Consider the following 16,267-nt stretch of genomic DNA (forward strand, 5'->3'; position numbering starts at 1 on the left):
GTGAGCACGGTGCATACAGTATTTCTAAAACTTAATAGATTTTAGATTAGCTCACATTTAAAGGAACAAATTTCCATTAACTCCTGAATCAGAGACACACAGTCTCATCAATTAACCGACTGCGAAGTTTTTATTGTATTTTTCACTTTAAGCCTCAGGAAACATGCCCAGCAGAGGTCGCTGTGTACCTGCTTGAAGGATTGCAAATGAATGGCGCTTTGCAGGAATTGCTTCATGCTGGTAGACTTGTGATCCAAAAAAACCTCTTCACAGAAATAAATGTCACCTTCCTGTGAAGAGAGACGCATATAGAATGAGCAGCAAGCACAACAAATACATTCTGCAATTGCAAGGAGAAAGGAGAACATTGGTGTTAACTAATCAAGTTACAGACCTTGTCGCCCTGCAGGGCGTCCCTGTAGCCTCCGAACAGCAGAGCTTGAGCCCTCAGGAAAGCTCGAGAAACACCACAGCCAGGAGACACTGCCTGTCGCTTTAAGCAGACTTTCAGGCCGGACATCTGAGCACATAAATGCAGGAAACCTGCTGATATCTGCCTGATGTTATCCATGGAACAGCTGGCATGCTCAACTAACACAAAGCAACTCGCTGAAATTACAAAGACCTGAATAAATGTGTTTTTACCACATCTGCAGGTATCTTCTTAAGGTCATCAAAGGGGGTTTCCAGAGTGTTTGTATCAACATTCAGAATAACCACTTCCTCCAGCCCTCGACTCCTCACCTGCTAATGGACGGAAATATGTTGTCGAGAAGACAGGCAGTAAGAATAAACTTGATCAACTTGCGAATAAAGCTGGTGGGGGGATGTGAGCGACTCGGTTACCTCCGAAAGACTGGTGTGGACTCCAATCAGATAAGGCATGGGCGCACTGGAACCGCAAAAAAGGAAATCACGTTATTCCATCATCAGGTAAATAGCCACACTGCAAAAACACAAAACCWCGCCAAATATTTTCTGTTTAGCTTCTACAGCAAATATTTTAGGAAGATTGAAATAACACAAAACTAATTGCAARAAKCTTTTTAGCAAGACGCAGGATCTTGTTTTAAACATATTAGATCCACTGGCAAATTCTGTCACTTAAGATTTTGTGTTTTCGCAGTTTACGTGTAGGCGGATTGGTGTGTTAGTGTTGGGGTWAGGGTGGATGGACGGACGGACAGACTGACTGGACTTCTCACCAGCAGTAGTCGAGTAGATGTGGTGGCAGGACAGGGATGAAGATGTGCTGCCAGTACATYGGGTACAAAACAGCACTCAGAGCGTGTACGCAAGACGTTAGCTGCACACACAAAATGGAGGAGAACTTCAACGTACACATGCATGCTTATCTACTTCACATGTGATCAACRAGTWYAGAGAGTTGTATTTGTCACAAAATGAAGCAAGGACATTTTAACTCAATGTTTAGAAATGGTMWAATCGCACTTCAAAAATAAGTGTTGTTTGAGGTATGAGTATGATCAGGCTGCTGTAGATGTGTTAATACCGTGCAACAAAAAGGGGAAATGAAAACRTGCGTCTTACGGTGCTGAGTTTGCTGGCGAAGATGAGGATCCGCCTCTCGAACAGCATGCTGGCATAGAGCTGAAGGAGATTCCCGACATCTACTGCTACTATCAGTTCAGTCAGGTTTCTCTAGCGAAGCCAAAGAGACAGGGTGTGTTTGTGTTTTGTTCTGGAATTTTATGCCCCTAGAAATTTCTGACATTTGGTCAAATTACAATCGCAAACTTTGATGGATTTCTTTGGGATTTTATGAGACAGCCCAACACAAAGTAGTGCAAAACCCTGAACTGGAAGAAACASAAACWGTTCAAAACTGCTCATGAATGAGTGTCACAAAAGTGGGATATAMATTAATATATTTATCTTTAGCCTCGCCGAGTTGAGACTTGCAGAAGCGCCAGGACTTTTGGAGTACGTCTCTATCAGATTTGCACATCTAAAATCCAAAAGGTTTTGCAAAACAGCTCAAACTCAGTCATAGCTAATTAACTTAAGCWACCATACTCACATTTTCAGGAATAGAAGGAAGACTCTTTGGATCTGGAGCGATAAAATATGGAATCTGTCCAGAAAAAAACGACAACAAAAAACAACCGTAAAGCCACAGTAAGAAAAAGGGAAGAAAATAGAGAGGATGTACTTTTTTACAGCATCGTGGATGTAGTCTAACATCTTGGTGCATATGTGAATAAAAGGCTGCAACATTGTCCATTTTTATTCCAAAATTATCAGCCCAATGATTGTGCTTTTACATGYAGACTGCGCTGCTTTTGAGCAATTTTCTCTTTCACAGCTTYAAGTCAAATATCTGTTTTKGAACCATTAACCCCATCTGTTCCTGTMAAAGCCTAACAGTGCACCATATGCATCTTGTTAAACTTCCCATCATTGGATGCAAAGTCTRCATTCAGACTGAAGAAAYCGTATTTATGCTGCAATCAAAACTACATCAACATTTCATTGCATGCCGTGACACAGATGCSAAACACAAGAGTTATTTAAAATCAGGGGGTTAATTTGTAGGTGAATTGAATTAGAAATGYGCAGCTGCTGGAGATGGCTTTGTCACTTTGGAATGAAACCCAAACACAAAAACAAAGATGATACAACAAGCTGTAGCTTGGAGCCAGATGRAGTAAATTCTCAGACAAACCATTTCCATGATGAGGCATTAGTCATGGGTTTTTAAACAGACTGTAGATTATAATGAAAGCTAGCTCGTGTTAACTGTGTTAGGATCAGCATAGACATGTCATCTCTCAGAGGGGTGAGTCAACAGAGTTTTAGTTCACACAAAAAAAAGCTGAAGTCATCAAGCACAGACAGCCAGCGTTAGTCTGAACAGGCCCGGCTGGATCTGCCTCTGGGCCACATGGACTCCTGTGGCACTCACTCACCCCCTCTGTGAGTCCGACAGAACGGGACACCTCAGTGCTCACCAAAAGCTGCTCTCCCTCAGGAAAGAAACACAACACGCAAACCACTGACAGAGCACGTTCAAACTCAAGTGTGACTCCCCGGGTTCTCGTTGGCTAGTTAAGAGATTTACCATCTGCAGGGTGACGGATCCGGRAGCCAGCGGGATGGTCTGCTTGTAGAGCGTGGCCAGGAGCGCTTTGATCTCGTTGATCTGTCGAAGAGGTGGGTCATGTTCACGCGATGCTCGTGCAACAGTGTGGAGAGAGTAGAGATTACAGGTTAGGAACTGGAAAACTCACCTGTCCTTTAGAGAGGTAGTCGGCCAGATTGTTGAGAAGTTTGTAGAACACCTCGAACCACGGGAGATAACTGTTTGAAATCAGTACGGGATGAAATCATTGTTTTTTTAAAGGAAAGAATCGATTCCCTTGTGAATGTATCTAGTAATTTGTAAAATATGTRATGAAATAATGACCTTTTTTCTTTAACACAACATTTTAATTGATCACAGTTATGCTTTCAGTTTTACCCCCACCTGTCTCTAACCGCAAGAAAGCCCCAACAAAAAATGACAAATTGCACTAAGACACTAAGATTTCAGCAATAAAAAAAATCATAATGAACTATGAATCTTAACGACAATGACATCCATAAGAAATGTGTAATTTTAAGCCTCTTTGGTCAGTCCAATGGACCCAGGTGGAATAATTTATTTACTAAAACCTCTGCATAAAAAAAAAAAAAAAAAAATCTCCCTGATTAAGACAATACTCCCCCATTTAACTAGAATTTATAGGATCGGAAATGACATAAACTTTTAATGTTTTTTTTTTTCCTGAAGAACGAGAGAGAAATTTGATTGCAGAAAATGGCAATTCGAGTGGTTAAAATTCAGAAAATGTATTTATATTTGTTACTTACAGTGAGGTACAAAGTCAATAATGGAATACAAAGAAAATTAAATATTTCCATGGCAATCTTTCAAAGAACATGTTTTGTGTGTGTGTGTGTGTGTCCAACAGACACAGATGGAGCACAAAATGAAGGTTAAACATGCAGACAAAAGCATACCTGAGGATGCAAAGGCATGTCTGTGTGCTGTTGGTGAGGCGACAGAAACCAAAGCGCTGGCATCCCTCCAGATCAGTCAGAACAAAAGTAAAGTGCTGCACGGCCACCACATCCCTCTGTCTGAACAGACGAGCGAGGTAATTAGATCAAGTTTACCAGACAGGGAGGTGTGACCAGCAAAAACCCAGTTTATACTCACCTTTGGATGTCGTACGGGAAGCAGAACCTGGGCAAAGTTTGACTGGATTCCTGGAAAATAAGCAATTAATGAGCAAAATACAGAGCGAGAGACACAAACAAAGACGGTTATGTTAAAGTACAAGAGCTTCATGCGCCTCACGTCGACTTTGGAAACTACTTCAGGTTTAAGGTGTTACACGCTGAGCAACGTAAGCATTATTGTCTCCACTGTAAACAGTTAGAGGATGTAATAAGAAAAGAAAGTGAAAGGTAAAAAAGGATGTTCACACATCAATAAAAGTTAGGATTTAAAAAGCCTGACTTTTGGTTTCTGTTTTAGCCTAAATTTGAACAAGAATTGTTTGTTAAAGTTCAATTTAAATAAGGTCAGTCCTTAAACAGCCACACAAAATATGTCCAGTGTTCGAAGAGTAAAGTCGAGCTACTGTGATCATTTCAAAAATATATTCCCAACAACGTATTCCCTGGAGCAGCAGAGGCTACCTCGTCCCTGAAGTCTTCTGGAAACTGAAACCTTACTCCAGGATCTGCAAAATTAAAGCAAAAAAAAAAAAAGTTATGAAAATGAATGAACAAACTACATCACACAAATGCATTTCAATAAGTTTAATTTTCAGCAAAAAAAACAAACAAATTCAGTTCAGACACAAACATTGCATAGATACAGTTATATATATTATTTTAGAACTTGTATTATTCTTTCAACTACAAAACATATGTGTGATGTACCTTAGAGAATATCCCCCAGTATTTAGGAAGGGCTCCTTTTCCATTAATTACTGCATCAATGCAGAGTAGCATGGAGACAATTCCCCTGCTGAGATGTTCCTGGGTTGCATCAACACTGGTCTTGTTTGCGTTGTTAGGTCTGGTATCTCTCATCGCCTTCTTTTAAAAAGCGTGAGGTCAAAACCAAAACTGATCTAGATTCTGTGGAACTAAAGACCACAGAGAGTAAAAAAAATAAAAATAGTTGTTTTCATGCTGAATCTAGAAGAGTTAACCAAGCCTAATAATAAATCAACCAACTATACCGCCTTAAAACATCACCAGAATAAGGGATGTCCTGTAAAAACAGGACCCAAAATAACTTCTGTACGCTGTTATTTTATGCTTGTTTTTACAACAAACAAAAAATTAGCAAGTTGGTGCACCTTATCCAAAATGCTGCTGCCAGAGTCCTGACCAACACCAGGAACACGGATCATACCACACCAGTCCTTCAGTGACTCCCTTATTGTAAAATAATAGAAATATTGTCGATGGTCTACAAGTCACTGAATGGTCTTGGTCATAAATGCACTTCAGAGTTGCTAGTCAGATATGAACGACATAAAAAACCCTTCAGGTTGTCAATGACCTGTTTACTCCTCGTTTCCAGGAACCAGAACCAAATGAGGTGAGGCAGCATTTAGTCAGATTTTTCCTTTGAATCAGGACTCAAACTATTACTGCAACCAAACACAACAGTTAAGAGATTTATTTTAATCATGTTTAATTAGCTTATCTATGGGTATTCAGATTTCCTTCCCGTTGTCAGAAAATTTCTGTCATCAGTTTATGTTTTAAACTCTGTCCCCTTTTTTTTCTGTAGCTCAGTTTTAATTACCCTATATGTGAACGGTGCTACAAAATATATTGCCAATATTCCAGAGATCATCCATTGGGGTTTACGTCAGCCAGGTTTACAACCCAATAATCAGTGATGCTCATGAAAGAAATCATGCCAAGCACATTGATGACATACTAAGTCCTGCTGGAAAATAAAATGAGCATTTCTGTAAAGACTGTCAGCAAACAGAAGCACAAACTGCTCCAATATTTCTAGGTAAGCAGCTGTGAACCAACACAAACAAAAGGCAATAACTCCCTGAATCCTCACCGACTGTGGAAACGTCACAGTGGACCTCAAGAATTCTGGCTCTCCTTTTTTCTAATTGAAAAGCAAGATACGCTTTCATTTACTTTCATTAAAAAAAAGGTTTTGGACCACTGAGCTACAGAGTTGTCTTTTTTCATTAGCCCTGGTTCAGGACTGACATCACATAAGAAAGGCATCTTCCTTCCCATGGATATGTGTGTCTGATGTGAAGCACTGCGGTCCAAACCTCGAGAAACTCCCCCAAAACTCTTGAACGGGCTTTTCCTCTGAACCCTGCTGATGCTGTTTTTAACCTTCTGCTTGTGCATCTGTTTCCACCGCGCTTTCCTCCTGCTTAACTCTACAGGGTGTCAAGGACTGTCAGCTGATCAACAGTCAGGTCTCCCCCCTGACTGCCATGATCCATCACTTCACATTTCACTATTAAACATTTCTGTGTTTCTACCGGACTAACTTTGTCATTTTGGACTATCACTAGCTGTAAGTTATCGTGATTAGATTTATAACGAATAGACATTTGAAATATGTTATCTTGAGTCTAATGAATCATTATAAAAGTTTCATTTTTCTAATTTCTGAATTATTGAAATAATACTTAATCATATCAATAGTTAATTGTGGCCAAAAAAACACATTAGTAATTTTACTAGACAAAAAAAAATGTTTAAAAATGATTAAATAATCTTGAATGTGAAATCTGATCGGGTCAGCTGTCAGCTCTCACAGAGAGTTAACAGGATGCTCTCCTTGGGTTTACTTGTGACTAAAAAGGCTTTGTGGTTTTCTTCTGATCACATGACAGGAAGAATGTGTGACTGTCAGAACAGCACAAACAGCTTCACACTTAAAAAGTTTAGATATTTCATTTTTTTCTCCAATTCACATGTACCAATATTAATTGATGTTCAAGTCCGCTGTCAAAACGCCGGTGTAATGACTGAGTCATGACTCACAGACTGTGCAATCCAGTTTGTGCAATCCATTGAGTCATGTCGAAATAAAACAAGTCCGAGATACAAAGAGTGACAGAAAAAAACATCTGATGAGTAACTTCATTGTAGTAGACAAAACATCAGTGTCAGTTTATATGTATATAAGTATTACAAAGGGAATTTTGTGAATGAAATCACAATGTAGCGCCCGAAACAATAAAAGCAGACCAAATCAAATGGTCAAATTTTACCCATGCCTTCTACTAGTAAAACAAATCTGAGACTTTTTTATAAAGTTTGAAGCTTCACCAAATCGACGCAGATGTTACATGAGATTTAAAGTCACATATTTAGAAGCAGAGACCACAAACCCACAGTCTTCTTTGTTCTCAGCGTACTTTAACGATCTGATATGGAAGATGATGAACATAAGCAGTGCTTATTAGATTGGAGCCAAACATGTGTGAACYGTTCTGTCTGGGTGTGTGTGCCGATCCAGAAGCCACAGCTGTCCTTACCTTTGTCTCTGGCTACAGGGCATGTCGCTTCAAAGAACCAGTTGAAAGTTCGCTCGGGGTTTTGTCTGACAGGAAGCACATGAACACCAAGCATGTGAGATTTCTGTTAAGAGTTTGACGTGTGTGTTCACATTAATTCAGAAATTAATTGTAATAATACAAAAAAGTTGTTAAGACATTTACTCCAATTTGAATCTGACTGTGAGCAATATAAAATATCAGTGTTATTACATTCAAAGACAGGTTTTACTGCTGATGATAGGCTTCATATACAGATAAATGCATGTCAAATTTAGTAAATAAAATCTGCTTAATACAGGCATTAGAATAAGTCCACTGTTATGTCTGTGGCAGCAAATACAAGGGCAGAAGAGTTGCTGCATTAAACTTCCTGTGCAGTTTTGTGAGAGGAAGTTAATAGAAACCACAAGAACTGAGTGAGAGAAAGAGAAAATGATGGAGGTCGACAAAAATAAATCATAAGCCGACTAACTTACTTCAGTCTGGAGCCCATCCTGCCTGAATGCGACTGTTTCCATGTGTTTGTCCTGGAGGAGATGAAGGCCCTCGGGGCTCTGCTAGACGAGTGCCATTGCTCTGATGAGGCACCGTTACAGATGAGGGCAGACCGCCAGCAGAAGCAGCAGTCTGCTCAGTCAGCGCCAGAGTGACAAAACACTTCCTGATCTATCTGAATATGTTCTTGTCAATGTGTAAATGACGCGCGTTATGAGACAGCCTCTCAGATGTGGACTTCTCGTAATTTGTTATTTCGTGTTTAAATTTAAAAGTGCTCATAAGGTCGACGGATGACATCTTCCTCAAAATTAAAATGTCCTTCTTAGCCAATACCTGCTGCTGTTTGTTTGGTGAATCTCTAAATAACAGAACAGCTCAGAGTATGCAGGCTTGATGCAGTTTTACAGCTCTGACATCAGTGGATCCGTCAGCGAGAATCCGGTTTTACTTGATTTGTGCAGTCATGCACCCTTATGTTAGTTAATGCGTCATTATTGAGAACAGTTGACTAGGTGTCCCGGCTATTGTTCAAATAAATAAAAGTTAGATAAACACTGCATGTACACCGGCTGCAAAGAGCCAAAAGAAATCCACATCCTGATCAGAAAGGCACTTTACACACAGACCCGTTGCTGCCCCCTTGTGTCACTCAAAGGCATCTGAAAAGTATTGGTCTCCATTTTGACAAGTTTTTTTTGTCATCCGAGATGAAAACTGAAAGGGAATTTAAAAAAACGGCAATCTAACAATAAATGAAAAACATTTGATGAAGAATACCTTCAAGCTGAACCTCAAGCTACAGAAATGATCCCACAGACAAAGACTTGTTTAATAATATATTTATTTCAACCAATGCCAAATCAGACAAGTGATCAAACTGGGCTCAGTGTGAAAGATTATCTGGTGATGATGACAATGAACAAAATGCTACTGACAAAAAAACACTTGCACACGTCTTTGGCTAAATTCACACAGCAGGCAAATGTGACCCAAATCCGCTGTTTTTCGCCCATGTGTGACCCGTGTCCGACTTTTCGCAGCTGTCTGAACGGCCCAGTTTCGATCTTTTCAACCTCCAAAAAGCCAATCTGGGCCACCTCCACATGTATCCGATTGTTTCAAAGGATCTGCAGTYTGAACGGTCATGTCAAGTTTAATCCTACATTCACATCATTGAGACATACGTTGTAACTCTGCAGCAGATGTAGTCAATTTGGATGCAAACAATGGCTGAAAATTATGACTATGACATAAGTCTGTATCAAGAAAGCGCATCACATCACAATCCCACCACTCCTGGTTCCGACTAAACATCCAAACAGACTTCGCTACAGACTAAGCAATCGATGATCCTCCAAAGGCCATCGCTGTTAGCTGTACTTTCTTTTTATTGGTCTCTTATTACGATACTGTTGGTTCCCATTACTTTAAGATCAATAAATACACTGTTACTTCAGTAAACTGTGCGCTGCTGCGTGACGTCAACGTTCCTCCAGTCGGCTCGCTTTGGGGGTCATACACGTTCACACACAAGTCTCATTACATTTAATTGGTATGAACGGCCGCACAAAAAAATTGTATTTCAGCAAAAAAAAATCTGCATTGAGCATCAAGACCTGCTGTGTGAATGCAGCCTTTGATACCGCTACAAAGGTCAGCTATGTTTTTAGTGTGTGAATCCTACTCTGCCGGAAGAAGGAAAAAGGTGAAGAACCAGAAACAGAAGAGGCAGGGAAGAGATGACATGAATAAGAGAGCAGGGAAAGGACAAGACAGGAAGGAAAAGCAAAAACTAAAAAGAAAAGAGCAGAGTAGGACTTGGCTAAAAGGATGGATGAGTGCCAATGAGAAATATGAGTGACTGTTAGCCTTAGGCGACTTCTTCCTCTCCTTCCTCCTCGAACTCTCCCTCCTCGGCCGTGGCGTCCTGGTACTGCTGGTACTCGGACACCAAGTCGTTCATGTTGCTCTCCGCCTCGGTGAACTCCATCTCATCCATGCCCTCTCCGGTGTACCAGTGGAGGAAGGCCTTGCGCCGGAACATGGCGGTGAACTGCTCGGAGATGCGCTTGAACAGCTCCTGGATGGCCGTGCTGTTGCCAATGAAGGTGGCGGCCATCTTGAGCCCGCGGGGTGGGATGTCGCACACGGCCGTCTTGACGTTGTTGGGGATCCACTCCACGAAGTAGCTGCTGTTTTTGTTCTGCACGTTCAGCATCTGCTCGTCCACCTCCTTCATGGACATGCGCCCTCGGAAGACGGCGGCCACGGTCAGGTAGCGGCCGTGGCGGGGGTCGCAGGCTGCCATCATGTTCTTGGCGTCGAACATCTGCTGAGTGAGTTCGGGCACGGAGAGAGCTCTGTACTGCTGGCTGCCCCTGCTGGTGAGTGGCGCGAAGCCGGGCATGAAGAAGTGCAGACGAGGGAAGGGTACCATGTTGACCGCTAGCTTGCGGAGGTCGGCGTTGAGCTGACCGGGGAAGCGCAGGCAAGTCGTCACCCCGCTCATGGTGGCAGAGACCAGGTGGTTGAGGTCTCCGTAAGTGGGTGTGGTGAGTTTGAGGGTGCGGAAGCAGATGTCGTATAGGGCCTCGTTGTCAATGCAGTAGGTCTCATCAGTGTTCTCAACCAGCTGGTGCACAGAGAGGGTGGCGTTGTAGGGCTCCACAACGGTGTCCGACACCTGCGCAAGCAACGCTCAAGTTCAGGGTGAAAACTAAAGCATACCAAGAAGCAAACCGACACGATCATCGTACCTTGGGAGAGGGAACCACACTGAAGGTGTTCATGATACGGTCGGGGTACTCCTCCCGGATTTTGCTGATGAGCAGGGTCCCCATGCCGGAGCCGGTGCCCCCGCCCAGGGAGTGTGTGAGTTGGAAGCCCTGAAGGCAGTCACAGCTCTCGGCCTCCTTCCTCACAACGTCCAGGACCGAGTCCACCAACTCGGCTCCCTCTGTGTAGTGGCCTTTTGCCCAGTTGTTGCCTGCTCCACTCTGGCCTGTAATGGCAGGATTATGGTGCTGAACTGTTGCTATGACAACATACTTTGCAATATTAAAACACCACAATGTTTTCTGGAAAAAAACAAAGCAATGCTTTCTCAAATGATGGTGGCATTGATCTGTTTTGTGTGCCTGACACCGAGTTGAAAACACTGAAAGTTGAGAGTCGGCGCAACCGGCAACAAGGACGCACATCACAGGTGTGTGGCGTCTGCCCTGGTGGAGAAGAAACGGGGCTAGATGACCAACTAGCTCATCAAACTTGCTAGCATCGATTCAGATTGTGGGAAATGAAGGAATTTGTCATGAGAAATGTGGGTAATTGAAACGCTCGACTATGAAATCTGAACCGCCTGCGAACAGTGTCCGCACGACTCCGGCCACACAGAGTATGTGGGAGACTTTATTTTGAAAACTGTAACAATTAGTCCCCAAATGAAAACCAAAAGAAAAAGTGGGATATTTTTGTTTTCTCAAAAATTGAGTCTTGCTTCTGTGAAGCAAATATTGCATAACATCTTGTAAGATCAATGTTTTGCTAATTGCTACACACCTCCACTTTATATTTTATCTGTGCTTTTATCTAGTTGGGATTTCAATTATCTCCCAGTTTAATAATTTTTCATACTAATCCCATAGAAATTCTCTCTTGCTTTGTTATGCATTATTAAGTATAACAGAGACAAACCAAATAGTTTGGATTTGATAGAGTAAATTAAAGTGCACGCTCCGAGTTACGTACCAAAGACAAAGTTGTCTGGCCTGAAGATCTGTCCGAAAGGGCCAGAGCGGACAGAGTCCATCGTGCCAGGCTCCAGATCTACCAAGATGGCCCTTGGCACGTACTTTCCACCTGGAACAGATAAGTTATTTGTTTTTTCCGAGTAAAATTTCTAAATAGAGTTTAAATACTGAGACAAATCACATAATCAAACCTGAAGCCTCATTGTAGTAGACGTTGATCCGATCCAGCTGCAGATCGCTGTCCCCGTGGTAGGTTCCAGTCGGATCAATGCCGTGCTCATCGCTGATCACCTCCCAGAACTTCAAACACATGGGGCATGAGAGATTAGTTACAATGAAATGAACATGTTAATAAAAAATATAAATCCTGAATGCACAGGGTGTAATAAATTACTGCACATCCCACCATGCTTAAAGAAACAGGGGGTTTACATCTGCTCTAATAACTTGAATCTATATTCAATACTGCAGGTTGCATGTACAAGAATCAGTGTTTATAACAAGCACAAAAACTAAAAATATATAGAATAATAATTATGCAACACAAAGGCTTCAAAATTAAAGATTTTTGTCTGATTATCAAGAAACTAATTTCTCTTTTTTAAAAAAGATCCAAGTGATCTGTAAGCCTAAACAAATCATCTTGATTATGAGCCAGATTTCTGAGTTTGCTCTGATTGTTCATGATGACAGTGACAATAACACTGCCATTCGAAGGGTGGAGCCAAACACACAAATCTCGAGCAAAAGAGAAAATGTTTTTTTAACAAATAGAAATATGCCACTTTCCCAAAGCTGTCCTTGTCTCTCCCTGAGATAACAAGAACACAAAACTATATGGGTTTCCTGGTGAAAACCACTTTTTCCCTCCATTTCAGTCTTTTACTTCTTCTCTTCATTGAACATATGAGTGACTGAGCTTATGAGTATGAATATGGGCATATTAGTTTTCACCGCCAAGCAGCTCACCTTTACAGATGTGAGAGGTTTGTTTAAGCCTTAAAAACACAATTATTGAGTTCAGTCTCCTAAAATGCTCAACCTCCGACAGACTGGCGACCTGTCCAGGGTGACCCCGCCTCTCGCCCGGAACGTTAGCTGGAGATGGGCACCAGCAACCCTCCTGACCCCACTAACGAACAAGTGTGTCAAGAAAATGGATGGATGGATGGAAAATGCTCAACATGAATGGAAGATTGTTCTTCATACAAATCATCTTTGTAAAATATGCATATTTTTTTGTACTTTTATTCATTTAGTTCATCCATTGCGATGTAAATTGACAGACATAAATCATCCCAGAATTTGATTTTTTTCACCTTCACACATGGTCTTGATGCATTCAAAATTCCCTGATTATATGGTTTGTGCTTTATATTCAACTCTTGTCCAAACATTCATATTTTTAAATATAATGGTGAACTTACTAATATGAAGAATGACTGATATTTGATAAAGCCAAATAAAAAAATCAAGCGAATAGCATGAATGCGACATGTTTTATTTGCATGTCGTTCCAGTGCATTCGGTGTCTGAGCCACACCCCTCTGTACGTCTGTGGCTACATGCGCGCGCACGCCCACGCATATTAATTATTACAATATTTCATATTTCAATTTAAAAACTAACGTGAATATCTTCCCACAAACACGTTCTCCGCTTGCGGTGCGGCTCCAGTCGAGTACAGCAGTCGGCCATTCAGCGGGCTTCATGTGACAGCAGCGGGGATGTCTCGGCTTGCCGCCGCCCATCCTGAAGGATGCTATTGTACGCTGCCTTCACGGCTCTCCTGTGCGCGCTATGTTTGACCTACTTAGTCTTTCCTGGGAACAGCGGGCTGTCTCACCAGCTGTCATGTCACGACCAGCAGCAGCCAGCTTGTATTTAGTTACATTTAAAACAATAAAACTCGGTTGCCATTGTTAACGGGTAGATAAAACCCCCCAAAGGTTCGTTTGGCTCTTCTGTTCTCTCCCTACCTTCGCTCCAATCTGGTTCCCGCACTGCCCGGCCTGAAGATGCACAATCTCACGCATGTTGTCGCTGCTGCGGTGCGGGGAGTATGCAAACTGATTGAGAAACGAAGGAAGGTGGGAAGAAGAAAAAAAAGCTTAAAGGTTTTTTTTTTCCCCCTTTTTTTCTTTTCTTGCGACTCGGTTCTGTCGAGTAGGGAGCCTGGCTGAATGGCGGAGGGGTTTGTAACAGGGTTTTAAGCTGCCTTGTCTCGCCCTTCCCATCCAACCGCGGCTGCGCCGTGCCTGTATGTGCTGCAGAATTACGTCATCTCCATGGCAACGAAAACTGGGCACAGCCGGTGCAAATGGCCTGTCTGAACCGGCCGGCTGGAAGAGAGCAGGAAAGCGAAGAGACTAATCTTCGTTGGAATAACATGTAAAAAAAAAAAAAAAAAAAACAATGGCGCTATATTGCATAATACGGAGATTATAACGTTCCAGTTTAGAGCTTGAGACACAGTGAAGTAGTCTAAATATGTCCGCTCTATTTGAATGCGTAACCCTTCTCCCACCTCCAAGTACACACAAATATAATGTGTTCAAAATTTCTTTAGTGTCCACAATGTTAGCTTTGGCTTTGAAAATAATGCTGCTTTCCATTATTCCATATTTAGCCTGTTAATTTGTTTGAGTTGTTGCCCATGGAGACAGGATGTTTGACAACAGAAGCTGGAAGGAAGTCAGGGTGATGATATGGAAATGGCATGCATTCCTCACTCAGCCCGCATTTTCATGCAGTAGACCGTTTTCAAAAGACAGCTTCAAACATGACTTAAGAGTGAGAGAACAAAAGTAACCTTTCAGAAGTTGCATGCAGTTGTAACACATTAATGCATGTGCTATATAAATGACTTATTTTAGCACAATCTAAGTCAAACTAAAGTTTTACTGTCCTTAGGTCATTTAGGAAAAACAGTTTCCTTGTATGACGTAGTGTGAAAATAAAATAATACTATAAAAATATCAGGAAAAATATAAAGAAGATTTCCACAAGTCTGGTTCATCTTTGGGTACTGGTCTGAGGTTACAGATGCCTGTTAATCTCTTCAAACAATTCAGTGCAAACATTACAAGGTGTAAGATGGGTTGTTTGATTATTAAGGTGTCTGAGAAAAAAAAGGTAATTAAAAAAAAAAAAAGTAACTTTGTACTTGTTCTTAAATAGAGATTAAAAAGTTTAGAAATGGATTCCACCAAATGTATTTTACACTTGAACTAGTGATAACTTTGTACATTTATGTAAGAACAAACTGTGAAATGAAGGAATTTACAGCTCCGTAGCAAAAGTCACAAAGCAGCATTCGACGTTTTGTTTTGAGCCTGCGTCCTCAATTCTGGGCTGCACAATTGGGAACTTGTCAGCACCTGCAGCAAGAAGATCCTGACTTGGCTTTTCCTGCATAGAGTTTGCATGTTCTTCACACCCATGGATGCATGAGGGGTGATTTTATCTTTTTAAATTTCCCGTAAATTTTCCTTATGTGAGAGCATGGTCGTTTGTCCTGCTTGTCTCTGGAAAGGTCACTAATCTACAAGATATGGAAAAGTGGCTGATACTGAACACTGATTTAGGTTGGCCAGAATTGTTTGGACTGAGACAAAGCAAGAAGGATATCCACCACGCATGCTTGGGGAGAACATGCCACCTCCACGCAGAAAGGCTCCAGCCTGGGTTCAAACACAGAACTATCTTGCTGCATAAGTCTTTAGAAATAGGCCACTGAAACATGATGTTTTCAACTTGTTTCTCTCTTACTAGTTAATCTGGTTACTGGACATATAACCTGGCAGCTGGTTTTCAAACGTTTAATTACATTTGATTTCCTTTTGATTCCAAAAATGTATCTAGAGATACATGAAACTCAGAGAGTTGTGCAACAAAGCATAAGTATCCACCTGCATTTATTCGTCCTCCTCTTCAGTTTCTAACTAAAGTACTTAAATCTTTCTTGACAGCATTTTTATTGAAACATTTTGGACTAAGAAAACATTTTTGTGTGTTTTAAAAGCTCACTTTTCTGAACTTTGAAACTTTGCAGCACCGCTTCAAAGTTAATATTTACATCGCAAAATATTGCAAACAAAAAAATTACCACTAAAGGCAGCCAGCCGGCGTTTTCTTCTTTTTTACATCTATACTCATACCACTGTTTGAAAGCCGTAGCTTGAGAGGATTGGGATCGAAGGGAAAGTGCATGGTTGGTGTCAGACTTGAGCGCTACCCTTACCTCAAATGGCCTTGGACCAAATCCATGACACCCACAGTTCAATAACTGCCTGAAAACTATTGAAACGAAGCCAACAGGGCAAAAACATCAGGAGACTTTTGATTTCCTGACTTTGAATACTTTCTAGTCTGCAGCTAATTTTTTAACACATTTCAAAGCTTGATAGATGTTTGCCTTGACCAGGTTCTTCTGACATGAAA

At 41.4% G+C, this 16,267-nt stretch overlaps 2 protein-coding genes across 5 annotated transcripts in view; both read right to left on the reverse strand.

Moving 5' to 3' along the window:
• dennd1c (DENN domain containing 1C) overlaps positions 1–8,798 on the reverse strand; it is a 24,850-nt gene extending 16,052 nt beyond the window's left edge. Inside the window, exons 1-15 of one of the 4 annotated variants that reach the window (XM_017304512.1) lie at positions 8,054–8,798; positions 7,557–7,621; positions 4,708–4,751; positions 4,223–4,272; positions 4,024–4,139; positions 3,252–3,321; positions 3,083–3,163; positions 2,931–2,987; positions 2,042–2,095; positions 1,552–1,662; positions 1,206–1,306; positions 847–892; positions 646–747; positions 395–520; positions 189–290 (exon numbers count right to left, since the gene is read on the reverse strand). In XM_017304512.1, the coding sequence (XP_017160001.1) occupies positions 189–290; positions 395–520; positions 646–747; positions 847–892; positions 1,206–1,306; positions 1,552–1,662; positions 2,042–2,095; positions 2,931–2,987; positions 3,083–3,163; positions 3,252–3,321; positions 4,024–4,139; positions 4,223–4,272; positions 4,708–4,751; positions 7,557–7,579 (1,083 nt within the window). In that variant the 5' untranslated portion in view covers positions 7,580–7,621; positions 8,054–8,798. Of the gene's footprint in view, positions 1–188; positions 291–394; positions 521–645; positions 748–846; positions 893–1,205; positions 1,307–1,551; positions 1,663–2,041; positions 2,096–2,930; positions 2,988–3,082; positions 3,164–3,251; positions 3,322–4,023; positions 4,144–4,222; positions 4,273–4,707; positions 4,752–7,556; positions 7,622–8,053 lie in introns of all 4 variants that reach the window. The other 3 variants (XM_017304509.1, XM_008426559.2, XM_017304510.1) reach the window with 3 other exon arrangements.
• A 100-nt stretch (positions 8,799–8,898) lies between these two features.
• LOC103474183 (tubulin beta-4B chain-like) lies at positions 8,899–14,067 on the reverse strand. The gene is made up of 5 exons (XM_008425355.2): positions 13,804–14,067; positions 12,016–12,124; positions 11,823–11,933; positions 10,832–11,076; positions 8,899–10,758 (listed from the first exon to the last, which is right to left on the reverse strand). Exons 1-5 carry the CDS (start codon positions 13,858–13,860, stop codon positions 9,946–9,948), a joined length of 1,335 nt encoding a protein of 444 aa, XP_008423577.1. The 5' UTR covers positions 13,861–14,067; the 3' UTR covers positions 8,899–9,945.
• Between the last annotated feature and the right edge of the window lie 2,200 nt (positions 14,068–16,267).

Source organism: Poecilia reticulata, linkage group LG1, assembly GCF_000633615.1.
Source record: "Poecilia reticulata strain Guanapo linkage group LG1, Guppy_female_1.0+MT, whole genome shotgun sequence".
Classification (NCBI taxonomy): Eukaryota; Metazoa; Chordata; class Actinopteri; order Cyprinodontiformes; family Poeciliidae; genus Poecilia; species Poecilia reticulata.